This window comes from Nicotiana tomentosiformis, chromosome 1 (genome assembly GCF_000390325.3).
Source record: "Nicotiana tomentosiformis chromosome 1, ASM39032v3, whole genome shotgun sequence".
Classification (NCBI taxonomy): domain Eukaryota; kingdom Viridiplantae; phylum Streptophyta; class Magnoliopsida; order Solanales; family Solanaceae; genus Nicotiana; species Nicotiana tomentosiformis.
Genome location: NC_090812.1, coordinates 1,788,260 through 1,804,884, shown reverse-complemented (window position 1 = coordinate 1,804,884; position 16,625 = coordinate 1,788,260). Strand labels below are relative to the sequence as shown.

Sequence of the window (16,625 nt, the reverse complement as noted above, 5' to 3'; positions counted from 1 at the left end):
TGTTATTTTTAACATGATGGTGAAGAGAAGGTTATTTCTTAGGTTCATGGCCCAGCCCAATCAATTTACATAGTCCATTACAATTTCTGGACCAGCTCTAGGTCATAAATTGTGGGCTAAACATAGGTAGTTCTTTGCCTAGTTGGCCCATTGGAGGTTTCAATTTCATATCTTTAAAGTCCTACTTTTCTTTCTGCCTTACAGTACGAGTAACAGAGTATCTTATAAACATAAAATAACGCAAACAAATAATATTCTATGAAATTCTTTGACGTTAAAAATCAAATAAGTTATTCTGAACATTTTTCTGAATTAATATTCGAAGAGGTGGGAGGAGTTTTTTTTTTTTGGGGGGGGGGGGGGGGGGAGGGGAGGGGGGATTTTTAATATTTTATAAAATAATATAATTATAGTAAATATTTATAAACATGTAAAATTGCATAAAAATTGAAGAAAACTATAAATATGTGATATATATATATATATATATATATATGTACTCCATCCCCACAAATATATATATATATATATATATAAAAGGTTTACAAATTAATGGGTTGAGTCAACTTAAACTTAGACAAGATGGATCAATTAAAAAAAAGATCATGACCCAACCTGCTCAAAGTTTGGTTGAATGAAAATGAGCTAGGTCAGAATATGTTAAATGACGGGTCATAATTAACATGAATTGAGTTTCCTCTTTTTTATGTTACTTTTGGAAAAAATATTATTTTAAAAGAAGAAGTTAAACTAATGTATTTTTCTAAAATTATTAGCTTAATTCTTTCTAATTTACATAATTTCTAATATCCAAAATTTGATTTATTATGTTTATTTGTGTTGCATTTTGACACGTTGCTTACGTTATTTGATCTGTTTTGGTATAATAATTTGATGAGTCATTTCAAGTTCAACTGGAAATGAATAAACTGGTTTTTAAACTGGAAATATTTGTCACCTCTGCCGTGTTTTTTTTATTCACTGTTTTGTTATTTAGTTGTCTTATTACGTAGGGTATGTTACAAATATACATACAAGTTGAGTAAAGTATGAAGACGTGATTTTAAAAGCTCTATAGAAGGTCAATTATAAGTCTAAACTTCTAGAAACAGCGTTGAAAACTTCCTGTATTCAAATATATGCTGCCATGCTGGAGCTATGCAAGAAAGGAAAGAAGAAGGAAATACTCAAATTACTCAAAGCCACCAGCTTTGATTTTTCCCTTATTTTCCCAGTCAAAGTTGTCAAGATTAATTCCTTTTTTCTATCAATACAGAATTTAAATCTTCAATGCCGAGAAAGATAAAATTTAATTATATGTATATATTGACTACCCACAAGAAGAAAAATCAAAGGAATTAGTTCATTGTTTGATCAGCTTAATTAGTTTCTGTCTTTCCTTCAAATTTCTGATTTCAACCCGCCGGCCCGCCCCCTTTCAAGTCTTCCAAGAGTTAGGATATTTTGTGAGCTCTTTCCTGTGCTTTATCAACGCATTCAATCGGGGACGGAGTTACATGGTTCGAAAGGGATTTATTTGAACCAATTTGCAATGAAATGGTTCTAAGGCATTGGCTCAAAAATTGCTTTAGGTCGCAGATACTAATCCCAAGTATAGTATTCTTGTATTTTTTTTTATTCTGCAGTTTGAGGTTTTCCTAACTTGTTCTATCCATGGGGGAGTGGGTAATTGCAGCCATTATCAATTTATTAGGAAGCATTATCATTAACTTTGGAACCAACCTCCTTAAATTAGGCCACGATGAGAGAAAAAGGCATTCTATGAATGTAAAGCCTACGATGAATAAGCCCATTATATACTTCCAAACATGGAGAGTTGGTATTCTATTCTTTGCAATAGGAAATTGTCTCAATTTCATTTCATTTGGATATGCTGCTCAATCACTTCTAGCAGCTTTGGGATCTATACAATTTGTCTCAAACATCGTTTTCGCCTACTTTCTTTCGAACAAAACAGTGACAATCAAAATAGTGTTAGCCACTGCTTTTATTGTTGTTGGTAACATATTCCTTGTAGCCTTTGGCAACCACCAGTCCCCTGTTTATATGCCAGAGCAATTGGCTGAAAATTACACAAACACTACATTTCTTCTTTACTGTTTCACTTTGGTATTGGTTGTTGTATTACATCATTCAATTTACAAGAGAGGAGAAGGGCAAATGCTGGTTCCATTTTCATATGCAGTTGTTTCAGGTGCTATTGGATCATGTTCAGTATTGTTTGCTAAGTCTCTTTCAAACATGTTAAGATTGTCAATGTCAACAAGTGGTGGTTATGCAATATTGCAAAACAGGTTCACGTATTCGATGCTTCTGATGTTTCTAAGTACAGGTGGATTTTGGATGGCGAGGTTAAACGAAGGACTTTCGCGCTTTGATGCTATACTTATTGTCCCTATGTTTCAAATAGCTTGGACTTTTTTCTCCATTTGTACTGGTTTTGTCTACTTTGAGGAATACAAGGTGTTTGATGCTTTGAGAACAACAATGTTCATTCTTGGAATGATTTCTGTGTTTGTTGGCATTTATTTGCTAGCACCTGAAGATGATGAATCATATTCAAAAGGAGGTGAAATACTGAAGGATGACAAGAGGCTGTTCATGCCATCTCAAGACACCCAAATTAAGGATATAGAGATCATTTGGACAAGTTTTGGTGATGAAAACTGCTAATATGATTGGAGCAATTTCTCATTTGAAGACAATTGTGTCACGTAGGCGCAACCACGATTTCATCGTGATGTGTTCTCAATTTTAGAACGACGATTTTAAGGGTTCTTAATTTAATATTTGTACATATTTAATGAATTTTTCAATACAAATACATTATTTGAACAAAAGCTACGGGGTTTGGCCGAACGCGTAGACGGGCTTCTAGCTCTGCCCGGATGGTGGGGCAATTTTGGAGGCAACTGCAATGCTGCACCAGGGTATCAACTTAGACTATGAGGAGGGTGACATTAGTTTGTGGTGACGGACATGAGAATGCTTGGCACGAGCAAGAAGGGTTTAATTGAATACGTTTCGCAGTAAAATTATATCTTGTATATAAGATAAGTACAATTTTTTTGTATATATTGAAATTTTTAAGATTTCATAAACTTTAGAGTTCTAAATAGAAATTTTCATTCCAATCCGTTTGTCTTTAAATTCTTTCATTTTCAAATTATTTAGTTGTTCTTCCATACTATGAAAAACTACAAAATTCAATATGTTTATAGGATTCTCCTAGTGTAAGGAATTAAGTGTTTGATTCCAACCTATAGAGAGGCGTATTCATAATTGAATCATAGTATTTGAGTATTAAATAATAACAACAACAATACCAACAACACTTTAAAAAAGGACATAAATTTTTTTTCTAACAAAATATTCTTAAGTCCTTCGTGTTATCATATTTATAGTTAAAAAAAATATGTCAAATAAGATTCGAAAACTATACTTGTTCAAATGTTAAGAAGTATTGTATATTTTAGAGATTTTAACATCAAAATACTTATATGAAGTGTGTTATATAAAATTTAGGTTTCATATGTAGGCACCCTTCCGGAAAAGTTTGACCACTATCAAATTATAAGGGCAAGTTGAAGGTTAAGGTAGTAATTAGGTGGTTTAGAATTTATTGTAACAAGCAATTATAAATTAGGACTAGTACTTATAAACAAATTTGAATGCAAGTTTTTAAAAAGAAGTACTAGTGAAAAGACTATTTTCAGTAGTTCATTACTCCTAAAACAGTTTAAAATGTGGTATTTTTTGGTGTTTTGTTTGATTCTGGTATTTAGAACTAGATGTCCAAAGTCAGGGTTTTTAAAGATACTGTACATATTTTATAGTACTTGATAAATAAAATTGTTTAGTTACAAATAAAAATGGTATTTTTATCCTTGTATGAAATTGTGTTACTCCTTAAAATTGGAAGATGGGGAGAAACCATAATTCAATAATAATCCACTTCTGAATCAAATCTTTTTATCGGCTTCTTCATCAAAAAATTAAGAGGTAGAAAAATATATGGGAATTATGTTTAACGATCCCCCTTTCTTGGAGAAAAAGCAAAGTTCAATATTTTTTCCTCAACATTTGCGTTTGCCCTAGATTTACTTTAGACAAGGTCTATAGATTTTGTCAAAAAGGCCCCTCCATTTCAGCTTAATACCTAATTAGACCCCCTGAAAAAGTAAAGTGAAAGGGCTTCCACAAAATTTTCCCTAGAGTAAGCCTCTGCTACTTCTTCCGCCATTAACTCGTAACTAGAAGCTTCCACTGCAAGCTTGAAAAAAGCTTGTACCTTTGTGGGTGTTTCTGTTCATATTAAAATAAAAAACCCATCTTTTTATTCACTTCAGTAACTAGGGTTTTTCTAGGATTTAACAATCCAGTGTACTGAAATGGTCAGCTCTAATGCTCTTCGTATTGCTCACCGGATTGCTCGCTGCACCTTTTCTTCTGGATCTTTATTAAAGGGAGGTTGTAGGAGATATAATACAGCAGTGTACAATCAAACAAGGGGCTTGTTTTATTTGAATTCTAATAATGGTATGTGTAAATTTGACCTTTTGTTGTGTTATTTGAATGAATTATAGCCGCGGATGCATAAAGTTTATTTCTTTTCTGTTTTGAATTTGATTTTTTTTTTTTCTATTGTGTGAGTTATAGGGGGCAGTGAAAGGAGGGATTGGTTAAGACCTGGATTATTCAAAGCCAATTTTGGTGCCACAAGATCAATTCATGGAACAGGTACCAATTACCCATGCCCCGTTTAATGATTGTGATGAATTATCTGTTTTTTGTTATTCTATGTGGAAAATATATTAAATGTGAATACATAATTCATCTGTCGAATGTCATAAAAAATTTGGGAAATTTATGGATTCTATATTGGAGTTCTTGTTTAAAAATGCTGAACTGATGGGTAAAATCTTTCTGTATGCTGCTCTTCCTATGCTAATTAGACCAGATAAAAAAAATACCTTTCATCTCCTTCATGTTCCGTTGTGCCATTTGATAGTATTTATTGCCAACGGCCATTTGATAGTATTGATTGTGGCAATCTAGCTATAATTTCTTACTGGAGGTTTTTAGTGTAATTTCTAGGGGTTAGTTTCATTTAGTTGAATCAGTTGTTAACTTGCTGTGTTTTGACTCTTATTCCATTTTAATCAAAATCTTTTTGCCTCTAAAGCCGGATGAGTACACACTATGCAGTATGCACATTCATAGAGGCTGGTAAAACAGAATGTAGAAACTATCATACTTCCACCGTGTTTCTCGGTGTCTTTTATAGATTGCAAGCTGCTACTTATTCCAAGAAGAGGAAGAAAAGCGGTATAGAAGCTCTAGCTAGCAGGCGGACAATCTTGTATACCCCTCCAACACAGATAGATAGGTGTATTGATGGATAGATAGATATTATAGAGAGAGAGACAGAGAGACAAAAGCTTGTTTATAATTGAAGTTAGTAAGCTGATAGGAGAGGTGGGATATAGTTTGAATTTATTTTTATCATCCCCTATGGTGCATTCTGAGAAAATGGAGGTGAGGTGAAGCTCAATGACATTTACTGGTTCCTTCCTTTAAATCAAAGAATCTTTTTTTTATTGTTTTCCTTTTTCTCCCCCTAAAAGGGACCAGCCAGTGTTACATGAGCTCTGTTATTATGTTCTAGTAGGTGAATTATTCTTTCTAAAGAAATTAGTAAGTGAATTGTTGAAGTAACAAAATCCTGGCTTTGAGGATTTTTCATATAGGCATGCTTTCAGTATCTTGGTTACTTAGCCCCTGGGATGTGCTAAAGGGTTACATCTTCTTCTGTTAATGACATCTATCTGACTCATATATCCATGTGAACTGAATATCTATGTATCTAGAAGCAGATAACATTTGTATAAAAAAACATAAACATCCATTATACTTGAAAAAACAAAAAATTATCATCCACTGTGAAATGTTTTGCGTATTGGTAAAAGTGGTATTCAAAAATTACACTTTGATGTTCATCTTGGAAATTTTGGTGGTAATCATGGGAAAATGGGTAATGAAGGTATTTGTTAGAATTATCTTTTGATTCTCTGGTATTTATTTTCCTATCACATTGCAGATGAATTTTGAGTTTAGTCACTAACATATAATCCCCACCCTCTTCCCTGCTTAATGTCTGATTAGCCACGAGTATGAAAGATTTTTATGAGGTGCTTGGCGTCAATCGAAATGCAACTGCATCTGAAATCAAGAAAGCTTATTATGGGGTATGTTTGTTATCCCCTTCTTCGTTGGTTGATCTTGTCCTTTAGGGGTCGTTTGGTATGCGGACTAAATTATCCCGAGATTATAATCCCAGAACTAATTTATACCATATGGGAGGTGGGATACAATAATCGCATGTTTGATGGGATAAGGTGGGATAAGATGAGATATCTTGGATTAAGTCTGGGATTAAATTTATACCGTGTTTGGTTGTTATACCGTGTTTGGTTTATACCGCCAACCAAACACGGTATAAATTTAATCCGACATCTTATCCCTTGTACCAAACAACCCCTTAAGGTTTATAATTGTAGAACTTTATTGACTTACTACTCGAGTAGGAGTTTGTAATAACTCAAGTAGCAATTTGCAATTATTTTTTCCAAAGGAGTTGGTATTACCTTATCTCTGCTATTGGTGAATGGTGACACATTGTGTTATACTTCAGCTTGCAAAGCGACTGCATCCAGATATGAACAAAGATGATCCAGATGCTGAAAAAAAGTTTCAGGAAGTTCAAAAGGCTTATGAGGTACTTGTCACTTTGGAAAACTTTTTTGCTCTATATAAGGTTGTTTTTGAAGTCAGTATTGTACGGAATTTTGTATCAAAAATTGTTTATTTCGATGTTGCAGGTTCTGAAGGATGATAAAGCACGTGAACAATATGATCAGGTTTGACATGTGTTACTTTGCACTTAAACCTGACAGACATTTACTTCAATATTTCTTGTTATTTGCATATTAGGGGTTTATTTTGCCTAGAAGCATTCAAGATTTTGAATATAATTTCTCTTGAATGAGAAGCATTCTGATGCATTGCTCATTATGCAGCTTGGGCATGATGCATTTAATAGTATGAACAATGGTGGAGGTGGAGGTGCTGGGTTTGATCCGTTTGGTGGCTTCAGAAGTCCATTTGAAGACATGTTTAGAAATGCTGATGTAAGAACTAGATTCAGGTTCTAATTAATCTACATAGTCTTGGAAAATTGCCATCGTGATATTCTGGATATTTGAATTTTTTGATAGCTGTCTGCTGAGCATTGAATTCTGCTAATTTGCGTATGATGTTCCGCCTCTTCATAAATTTGGTTGTTGAGCTAGATCCTGAGTGGTTGTGCTTTCCCCTATATGAGAAGTAATCTGGTGTACAACCATGACTCTCTGTTCTCTCTTCCACAGATACCAAGAGATTATAGGTTGAGTTTTTGCGAAACAGTGTCACAGACGGCATTAGAGAGTATGCACATAATTGTCAAAAATCTGAATTATTTTCCTCCTTCCCTTGGTTCTCTGAAGATAATGTTTGTGAAGAAGTACTTTTTTTTTTGCAGCTAATTAAGTACTAATTAATATCAATATTGGAAGCTAAAAAATCAAAAGTAGTTGACGTCATTGTTACCTGTCGAGTTTCCTTAAGCTTCAAATATATATTTTCCCCGGTACATCTTTACCTTACCTTATCGGAAAAGGGGAAAAAAACTTTACTATATACATCCCGTTCCTTTGTGGGAAATAGATCCATAGGAATGATGTTGGGAAAGGTGCTACGAAAGCAGATGGCAGCCCAGTGCACAAGGCATGCTTTAATATTTCTCCTTAATCTCTTAGGCATCGCTTTTATGGTCTTTTTCTATGCATCATGACTCTTCCAGCTTAAAGTCTTTTTGTTCTGAATCTGATGCAAAATTAGGTGAATGTACTATCGGTACCTACTTTGTTATGCCCGTTTCTTTTTCATTCTTAATTTCAATCCTTGAGATCTAACCTTTTTCTGTTCCTTTTGGCATTTATTGGAGATTAGATTTTTGGCAACATCTTTAACAGAGACATGGGTGGAGAGGATGTCAAGGTTTTCTCCTTTTATCTCTCCTCCGTTTGTTATTGTAGCTGTTTTGAATTTATGCACGCACTTCATATATTTAAAAAAATTTAACTGTTTTTGCCTCCTGTTATGCAGGTTCCCATTGAACTATCCTTCATGGAAGCTGTTCAGGGGTGCACTAAGACTATAACATTCCAAACAGATTTGCCTTGCACTGCTTGTGGTAGATTCACTTGTTTCTTCTATGATAAAGGATATAGTTACTTGTTTCTTGAAGGAACTTGGTTTAATTTAACTGCCTAATCTATATCTCTAGCGACCTCTTTATTTTTTTTTTCTTTCAGGATGGGGGAGGGGAGGGGGAATCTAAGTAGGATATCGATATGTCTTTCGTACTGTTGTTGTCAAAGTTGCTAGTGTAGTAGCAAAGTTCATTTGTGCAGTCATTGATGAAACAGTGATATGCATGAGCATTGAAGTGCATATGCGTTAATCAAGATCGGGTAGTTAACAAGATTAAAGAAGCTTTTTCTGATAAGGAACAAGATTAAATAAGTACTGCTGGGTGTCGAGTGAGAGGGATAAGTGATATGTTGAATTCACATGTAAAAGTTTGTCTAGCCTCTTTAACCTCTAAAATTTGGTCAAAGTAGTCATCCTGCTAGTTCATGTTAGGGAGGCAGACTTCAATCTACTTGGTACTTACTGTAGTCACTCTTCCTCCCTTCCTTATTTCTCTTTTAGGTGGAACTGGTGTGCCTCCTGGCACTAGACCCGAAACTTGTAAGCGCTGCAAAGGTTCAGGTGTGGTGAGTACCTCTTGCTTATTTTTCACTCTACTTTCAGCGACATGCATGTTTCATTGTGTATAATGTTGGCTCCTTTTTACTTATATTTCAATAATCCTCTGCAGTCAATCTCGCAAACTGGTCCTTTCACATTGCAAACGACTTGTCCTGCATGCAAAGGAACAGGGAAGATCGTATCGGTATGACGTCCTCTCCACAAAAACCAGTATTGTTAGTTATGCATGCATATAGCTAATATTGGTCTTTCCCTTTTGTGGGATGAGTACGGTCATTGTGCTTTGTTTGGTGTAAGCATATCAACGAGTAGGTATTATAATTATCCTTGATTTAAAAGATTACATGAACACCATAGAAGGGAATCTTTAACTTCACCAACTTCATTTTAGTGGGACAAGAATAAATTGTATATCTGTTTCATATTCGTAGAAGTTTGTTTTCTGACTGCTGGTGAATTGTTCTGTACTCAGATAAGATAAAGCTCCTAAATGTACCTTCTTTGTAGAGTTTCTTCAGTTTTGTGATATTTGGAAGAATATACTCTGGTTTATAATGGAAATGTCTGTTCTCTAGTGTTCTTGACGGATCCCGTAAGATGATAGAAGTCTTCCTCTTGATACAAAGAATTGTTGAAAATTATTCTTTTCCATTTTTCAGCTGACACTTTTAGTCTTCAGTGTATGTATCATCAATATATGTGCTTTCCCTTTGGGGACGAGTGCAACAATGACTTTTGAATTCCCATTTCAAAAAAACGATGACTTTTGAATTCTAAACCACTGCCAGTTGCAGTGTTAACTAACATTTCAACGTTTACTTGGATGAATTGGCTTTGTTTGATGAATAATTGCGTTAGAGGTAGAAGCACTGATAGAAATATTTTTGGCCTACAGAGTTTCTGCAAGTCTTGCAAGGGAAATCGGGTACTACGAGGACCAAAGACAGTGAAAGTGGATATCATGCCCGGTAAGCTATAGTCACATATTACATCTACTCATGACCGCCACAGCAAGTATATGGTGTGAAATATACCTGATTTTGTCAACATAACCGATTTTGATGCTTTGTTATAATCTGCTGGTACAAAATGCATTTGTTAAGAGTTTGTTCATAATAGATTTAGCAGCTTTTGTAGATGTGGCCATGTTATAGAACTATAGTATAGTTGTGACTTGTGCACCTTAACCACCCTTGCCCCTTTACCGAAATATGTGAAAAAAGCAAAAACGGGTAAATTAATGTATGACAACTTTTTTTTCAGATGAAAGCATCTGATTGTTAAAATCTGTATGTGGATTGATGCAATTTTACTTAAACTAAAACCTTTTTGTTTTTCATCAATGGATGCCCAAGTAGTCCTTTTAGTATTAAAGCTGCTATATAGCACAAGAAAAACTGTCTTAGTTGAACAATTTTTGCCTCCATTCTTTGTCTCTGTTGCTATTACGCGATGTTGAATGGTTCTTTGCGCCTCTTGAAAAACCTTAGAAAGAGATTAAACGTATCATTTGCTTGATTTTACATAAATGGCATACAAACCACACATGTACTAGTATTTGTCTACATACAGATCAAGTCAAGAATGGGAAACCCCATATATGCTGTAGCTAAGAACAAGAAACTTTTGTGGTTGTGCTTGTGGCTGTGCATGCCTCTAGATATTTTTTATCGTTCATTATTGTTTCTACAGGAGTAGACACTGACGAGACACTCAAGGTGTATGGAAGTGGTGGAGCAGATCCTGAAGGCAACCGGCCTGGAGATCTTTATGTTGTTATTAAGGTTCAGTTGAAAGCTTCCATGGTCATTTTGTATGTAAGGTTTCTTCTACTCTCAATTTTGATTCATGTTATTCACAGAGGCCTCTTGAATTCTTTTTTCAGGTCAGGGAAGACCCTGTTTTCCGGAGAGAAGGCTCTGATATTCATGTAGATGCTGTTTTGAGTATCACCCAGGTACTATTTCTAACTAACTATAATCTTTGCTGATATAAAGAATGTGTTGCTGCTGTACATTGAGGACTATTGAGAACTATAGTTCACTATTCCCTAGCAAATCACGAATTGATTTCTGCTCTTTCTTAGTGCTAGTTTTGGCATCTAAATATTATCCCCATATCTTACTATTTCGTAGCATTTGTCGTCTTCAAATCTTACTATTGTGATGCTAAGAATCTTTTTAAACCTTTCAATTCCCATTTTCCTTTAAACAGAAAGATTACAATGTACTGAATTTAAAAGTATATCGACATGTGATCTAAAGAAGCCTACCCCTGGTCATGATCCATGATCCATGATCCAAAATATTATGTAACAATGATTGGAAACTATATGTACCTAGTGGGTAGAGGATACAATATGAAACATTTTGCATTAATATGTATGAATACTTTCTCCCGTGAAGCTAATTGACAAATTTTATCATAACATCTGCTGGGTCCAACAAGCATTTTGCATCATTTCTGGACATCTGGTTGCCATAGCAGTTGTCAAGCTGTGGCCGCATACTGTTGTCATTATATTGTTTCTTTTCATGGCTACTAAATCTATGAATTTGTGACTCTTCTTTGGGTAATATGGTTAGATTCTGATGAATACTTCACTGCAGGCAATCTTGGGAGGAACGATCCAAGTCCCAACTCTGACTGGAGATGTTGTTGTTAAGGTACTGAAATACTACTAAGCTGATCTTGGTTAACTTTTGTCCTTCAATTTCCTTCTTGAGTTTAAGAGGTTGATGCGTTATGCGCTCTGATTGTCCCTACAACTTGGTAAAAGTGAGAGCAGCGTGATATATTATGAAATATAGACGCTAAGGCACTCCTTACTTCTTTATTGGATGTAAACTGATAGGACACAAACGTTATTGTCTAATATAGATTACTTCAATTTTCCGAAGTTCTATCAAGTATCCACTCAAACTAGTCAATTCTTTTATTTTAGTGGAGAATCTTCTGACATGGCGGTTATTTGACCTCTATAACAGCAATTGCCAAAATATCTCTTGGCCAGAAAGTTCCCAAAGTTAGAAATTTAAAAAAGGAAGTAGATTAAATATTCTGCACTGAGCTTAGGTAAATTAAGCAAGCTCCATGCTTATTCAATCTGCATCCAGATAGTTATTAATTCTTCTCTTATTTTGGTCGAGACTACTGTTTGTACAACTTCAATTGTCAAATACCACCTGGCCAGAAAGTTTTCAAACTTGAAGTTAAGAGTAAACTGTACATTATATTTTTCTGCACTATGACTAGGTTAATTAAGCAATCGCTGTACTTGTTCAATCTTCATGGAGATAGTACGTTATCAGTTTTTGAGCCTTCAAATCATCCTTAAACCCGCATTATATGAATTTTGAAAAGTGGTTGCTGGTTTATTTCTGGTAGGCAATGGTCATTGCTAAAATGTAAGGTTCTTTATACAAGCCAACTTGCTTTACTTGACCTATGAAACAAATGAGAAATGATTTTACTGTTTAATCCTTTGATGATTTATCGATGTGCCAGAATTTTGACGTCCTGTTGTTTGTAGGTTCGCGCTGGCACTCAACCTGGCCAAAAGGTTGTCCTCAAAAAGAAAGGTAACAGCTTCTTAAATTAAGACAGATTTTTTCTTCTGGATTAGTTCTTTTGATGAATCCTTGATTTGCTAAATGCTCAAATTTACTAGATCATTAGATGATTTGGATATTTGCCCATATTATCAAGCTACAGTGTGAGGTATAGTAGGAGTTGTATCAATTTACAATGTGTGGTCCGTGTGTAACGAACAAATAACTACATAGGAGTAGTCCGCAAGCTTATAATATTTTTGTTTGATATGCAGAGAGTCAATTATCTCGTTTAACCCTTGAAGCATTATAAACTATCTCGTTCAAGCTTATAATATTGTTCTTCGTGCTTGTGCAGGAATAAAAGGACGGAATTCCTTCTCATTTGGGGATCAGTTTGTCCACTTCAATGTCAGCATTCCCACGTAGGTGCCCTTTGTGTAAAATGTAGAAATGACTGTCTACTAATGCACTTTTTAATACCCTTGACTCTTTTGTCGGCCTAGTCTTCAGAAAATTAGGTGGTTTTATAGTTTGGCGGTCACTGAATTAAGTCATAAAAAAAAAATGTTTACTGGAGAAGGTATGTGTACCTATGAAGCTATCCTGTATTGTGCGATCTAATGATTATTTTTGCAACTTGGGTGCAGAAACTTGACACCAAGACAGCGTCAACTGATTGAAGAGTTTGCCAAGGAGGAGCAAGGGGAATACGATAAAGGGGCTGCAGCAGGAGCCTCTAGGTAAGGGCCACCACTGTACGAGCTAGTTTAGTGGGTATAGGGATGAGCCAAAAGTGTGTACTATTCTTTTCGAATGAGCTGGGAAACATAGCCAGTGCAATTTTGGGGTTTGGTCATTTCGGTTTCCTTTACCTTGGGCGAGGATTTAATTGTTGCTTGATGGAGGGGACTAGTTGATAGTTATAGTAATCATTATTGTGGCAGCGAGATAATGTAGCATTTGGTCTGCAACTTATGTTGTATATAAATACTAGTATCAAACAATTCACTGTTTCTGAATAATAGCTTAGCATGCCATTAATTCTCGTATCAAAAAAGCCTAAGTGCTTGGGCGTAAGTATTGCCGAATTATTGATTAGCTCAAAAAACTATTAAAATAATAATTATATATTTGAATTCTTATGCTAGAAAGTTAGGTTTCAACTAAATTGAAACCAAATGAAAAAAAGAAAAAGAAACCAAATTGTAAACCTGCGTTGTGTGTAAGATTTCAGGTCGGGAAGAGTTGCCTGCTTGGTTTCCTTTTCTTTTCTAACCAAAATTTTGATGTTGTGTGTAAAACTTAGATTTTTTTATACCTAGTCTCTCCCTGCCATAATCAAAAGGTTCGTCAAGAGTTTTTCACGTTTCCACAGGATCAATTTACATGTGTTGTATTTCCTTGCCCTTTTTGGAAGAAGGGCGTTGGTATACCTTAAATATACTTCTTTCTCTAATTTTGAGAAGTATATTGAAAAAGTCTTTTTTTTTTTCTCCGGCGTGATTTGAGACACCTCTAACTCGTACAATCAATTTATTGTTATTCGATGATATAATTAGGCCGAATTTTGATAGTCAAAATTTTGAAATTTGACTATTTAACTATTAGTGACGAATTCGGTCTTTTGAAGAAACCAAATAATTTAATAATATTTTGTAATAATTTTCTATACTTAGATAAAGTCAGGTAAAATATAATCTTAAAAATTGGCCAAATTGGTCCTAATCAGGTGGCCTAAAGTAGAATGGGAAAGTAGTCATTTGGTGCTATTTTTTTTTTTTTTTTCTCACTCTGTTCATTTGACACCTCAATAACTGAGATGTCCAGATGAGTCTCCTAAAATACCATCACATAAATCTTGGTACAATTCATTTATTCAGAGTTAGGCAAAGTGGAGAGCGTACTAAGCTATCAACCTGTGCCTTGTATTTTCTGCTCTGTCCAGGTCACGAAATATGATGTCTTTCTCATCTATATTCCTATTCCAACAACAACATACCCAATATTATCCTACATCATTGGGGTCTGGGGAGGGTAGTGTGTACGCTGACCTTACCCCTACCTTGTGAGGATAGAGAGGTTGTTTCCAATAAACCCTCGGCTCAGGAAAGCATAAGCACCACATTAATGAAAATATAGACAAGAAGGGACAACACCAAAAAAGCATATAAAAGAAGAATAAAAACAACAAGATAGTAAGGTGATCAACAATGAAAGAAAATAATTATTAATTATAAAAAATTACTACCAACAGAAGGCGAGACTGCGTGTCAATACTACTGTTATGAACACTCTAGACTACATACTCTACTACCCTAATCCTCGACCTCCATAAATTCCTATCAAGGCTCATGTTCTCGGTCAGTTGAAGTTGCGCCATGTCTTGCCAAATCACCTCTTCTCACTTTTTTCTTTGGCCTACCTCTACCTCTCCGTAGGCCTTCTAATGTCAACCTCTCACACCTCCTCACCAGGGTGTTTGTGCTCCTCCTCCTCACATGACCAAACCACCTAAGCCGTGCTTCCCGCATCTTGTCCTCAATAGAGGTCACACCCACCTTGTCGCGAATAACCTCATTTCTAATCCTATCTAACCCGGTGTGTCCGCACATCCATCTCAACATCCTCATCTCTGCTACCTTCATCTTCTGGACATGAGCGATCTTGACTGGCCAACACTCAACCCCATACAACATCGTCAGTCTGACCACTATTCTGTAGAACTTACCTTTAAGTTTCAGTGGCACCTTCTTGTCACACAAAACACCAGAAGCGAGTCTCAATTTCATCTATCCCGCCCCAATACGATGTGTGACATGGCTTATGTAGTCGAACGCCCCGGCATGAACCCGAACTGGTTCTCGAAAATAGACACAATCCTCCTCACCCTTAGCTCTACCACTCTCTCCCAGACTTTCATACTATGGCTAAGCAGCTTGATACCCCGATAACTATTGCAATTTTGGATATCACCCTTGTTCTTGTATACAGGAACCATAATGCTCCACCTCTATTCCTCGGACATCTTCTTCATTCTAAAAATGACATTAAATAACCTAGTGAGCCACTCCAAGCCTGTCTTGACTTGCATGAATTTGAATTCAAAAGCAAGGTTTCATCTGGTCCGGTCGCTTTGTCCCTGCTCATCTTACGCATAGCCCCCTCCACTTCATCAACTCTAATTCGGGTACAATACCCAAAGTCACAACAACTCCCAGGGAATTCCAAATCACCTAGTACAATGGTCATGTCCCCCTCCTCGTTCAAGAGACTATGAAAGTAGGTCTACCATCTATGACGGATAAGCCCTTCATCCAACAAAACTCTACCATCTTCGTCCTTGATGCACTTCACTTGGTCCAAGTCATGTGCCTTCCTTTCTCGCGCTTTGGCTAACCAGAACAACCTCTTATCCCCACCTCGGCCCTCAAGTTCCTCGTACAAATGACTAAAAGCTGCAGTCTTGGCCGCCGTAACTGCTAGCTTTGCCTCTTTCTTAGCCAACTTATATTGCTCCCTATTCGCCCTCTTCTCCTCCTCGTCTGCATTTTTCACTAGCTTCAGATACGCCGCTTTATTGGTTTTCACTTTTCCTTGCACCTCTCCATTACCATCACTAGTCTCCCTTGTGACTACCAGAGTAACCCTTTGAGACCCCTAATACCTCTCTTGCAGCTTCCCTAATGCAATGCGCAGTCGTGGTCCACATAGCGCTTGCGTCCCCACTACTCCTCCAAGCCCCCATAGTCAGCAGCTTGATCCTCAACTCCTGCGCTTTAGCTTCCGTCAAGGCTCCCCACTTGATCCTATGTTGGCAATACATCGCCCTCTTCCTTGTGATCTCAAGGTCCATGACCAGGAGCCTATGAAGGGTCGAGAGGTTCTCACTCGGGATGACCTTGCAATCCGTGCAAAGACCTCTATCGGACTTCCTCAGAGTAAATAATCAATCTGAGTCTCGGCCACCGAACTCCGAAAGGTGACCAAGTGTTCCCTCTTCTTCGGAAAACTCGAGTTTGCTATCAACAAATCAAATGCTCTAGAAAAGTCGAGCAGAGACGTTCCTCCTCCGTTTCTATCTCCAAAACCAAAGCCACCACGCACATCATCATACCCCGAGACGCCGCTCCAATGTGACAGTTGAAATCTCCTCCTATGAAAAGCTTCTCGGTA

General features: G+C 36.3%; 3 protein-coding genes across 3 annotated transcripts; 2 read left to right on the top strand and 1 right to left on the bottom strand.

The window, feature by feature from the left end:
* Positions 1-1,296: 1,296 nt before the first annotated feature.
* On the top strand, positions 1,297-3,155 carry LOC104114610 (probable magnesium transporter NIPA8). Its single transcript, XM_009625093.4, has one exon. It carries the CDS (start codon positions 1,675-1,677, stop codon positions 2,692-2,694), a length of 1,020 nt encoding a protein of 339 aa, XP_009623388.1. The 5' UTR covers positions 1,297-1,674; the 3' UTR covers positions 2,695-3,155.
* A 1,084-nt stretch (positions 3,156-4,239) lies between these two features.
* On the top strand, positions 4,240-13,474 carry LOC104114609 (chaperone protein dnaJ GFA2, mitochondrial). The gene is made up of 17 exons (XM_009625091.4): positions 4,240-4,560; positions 4,681-4,761; positions 6,187-6,269; positions 6,716-6,799; positions 6,903-6,941; positions 7,101-7,211; positions 8,074-8,121; positions 8,230-8,317; positions 8,839-8,903; positions 9,008-9,082; positions 9,794-9,866; positions 10,591-10,682; positions 10,784-10,855; positions 11,508-11,564; positions 12,431-12,479; positions 12,808-12,874; positions 13,100-13,474. The coding sequence occupies exons 1-17, from the start codon at positions 4,413-4,415 to the stop codon at positions 13,194-13,196; spliced, it is 1,329 nt and encodes a 442-aa protein (XP_009623386.1). The 5' UTR covers positions 4,240-4,412; the 3' UTR covers positions 13,197-13,474.
* A 2,263-nt stretch (positions 13,475-15,737) lies between these two features.
* Positions 15,738-16,305, bottom strand: LOC138909119 (uncharacterized). The gene is made up of 2 exons (XM_070200342.1): positions 16,089-16,305; positions 15,738-15,994 (listed from the first exon to the last, which is right to left on the bottom strand). Exons 1-2 carry the CDS (start codon positions 16,303-16,305, stop codon positions 15,738-15,740), a joined length of 474 nt encoding a protein of 157 aa, XP_070056443.1.
* Positions 16,306-16,625: the final 320 nt, after the last annotated feature.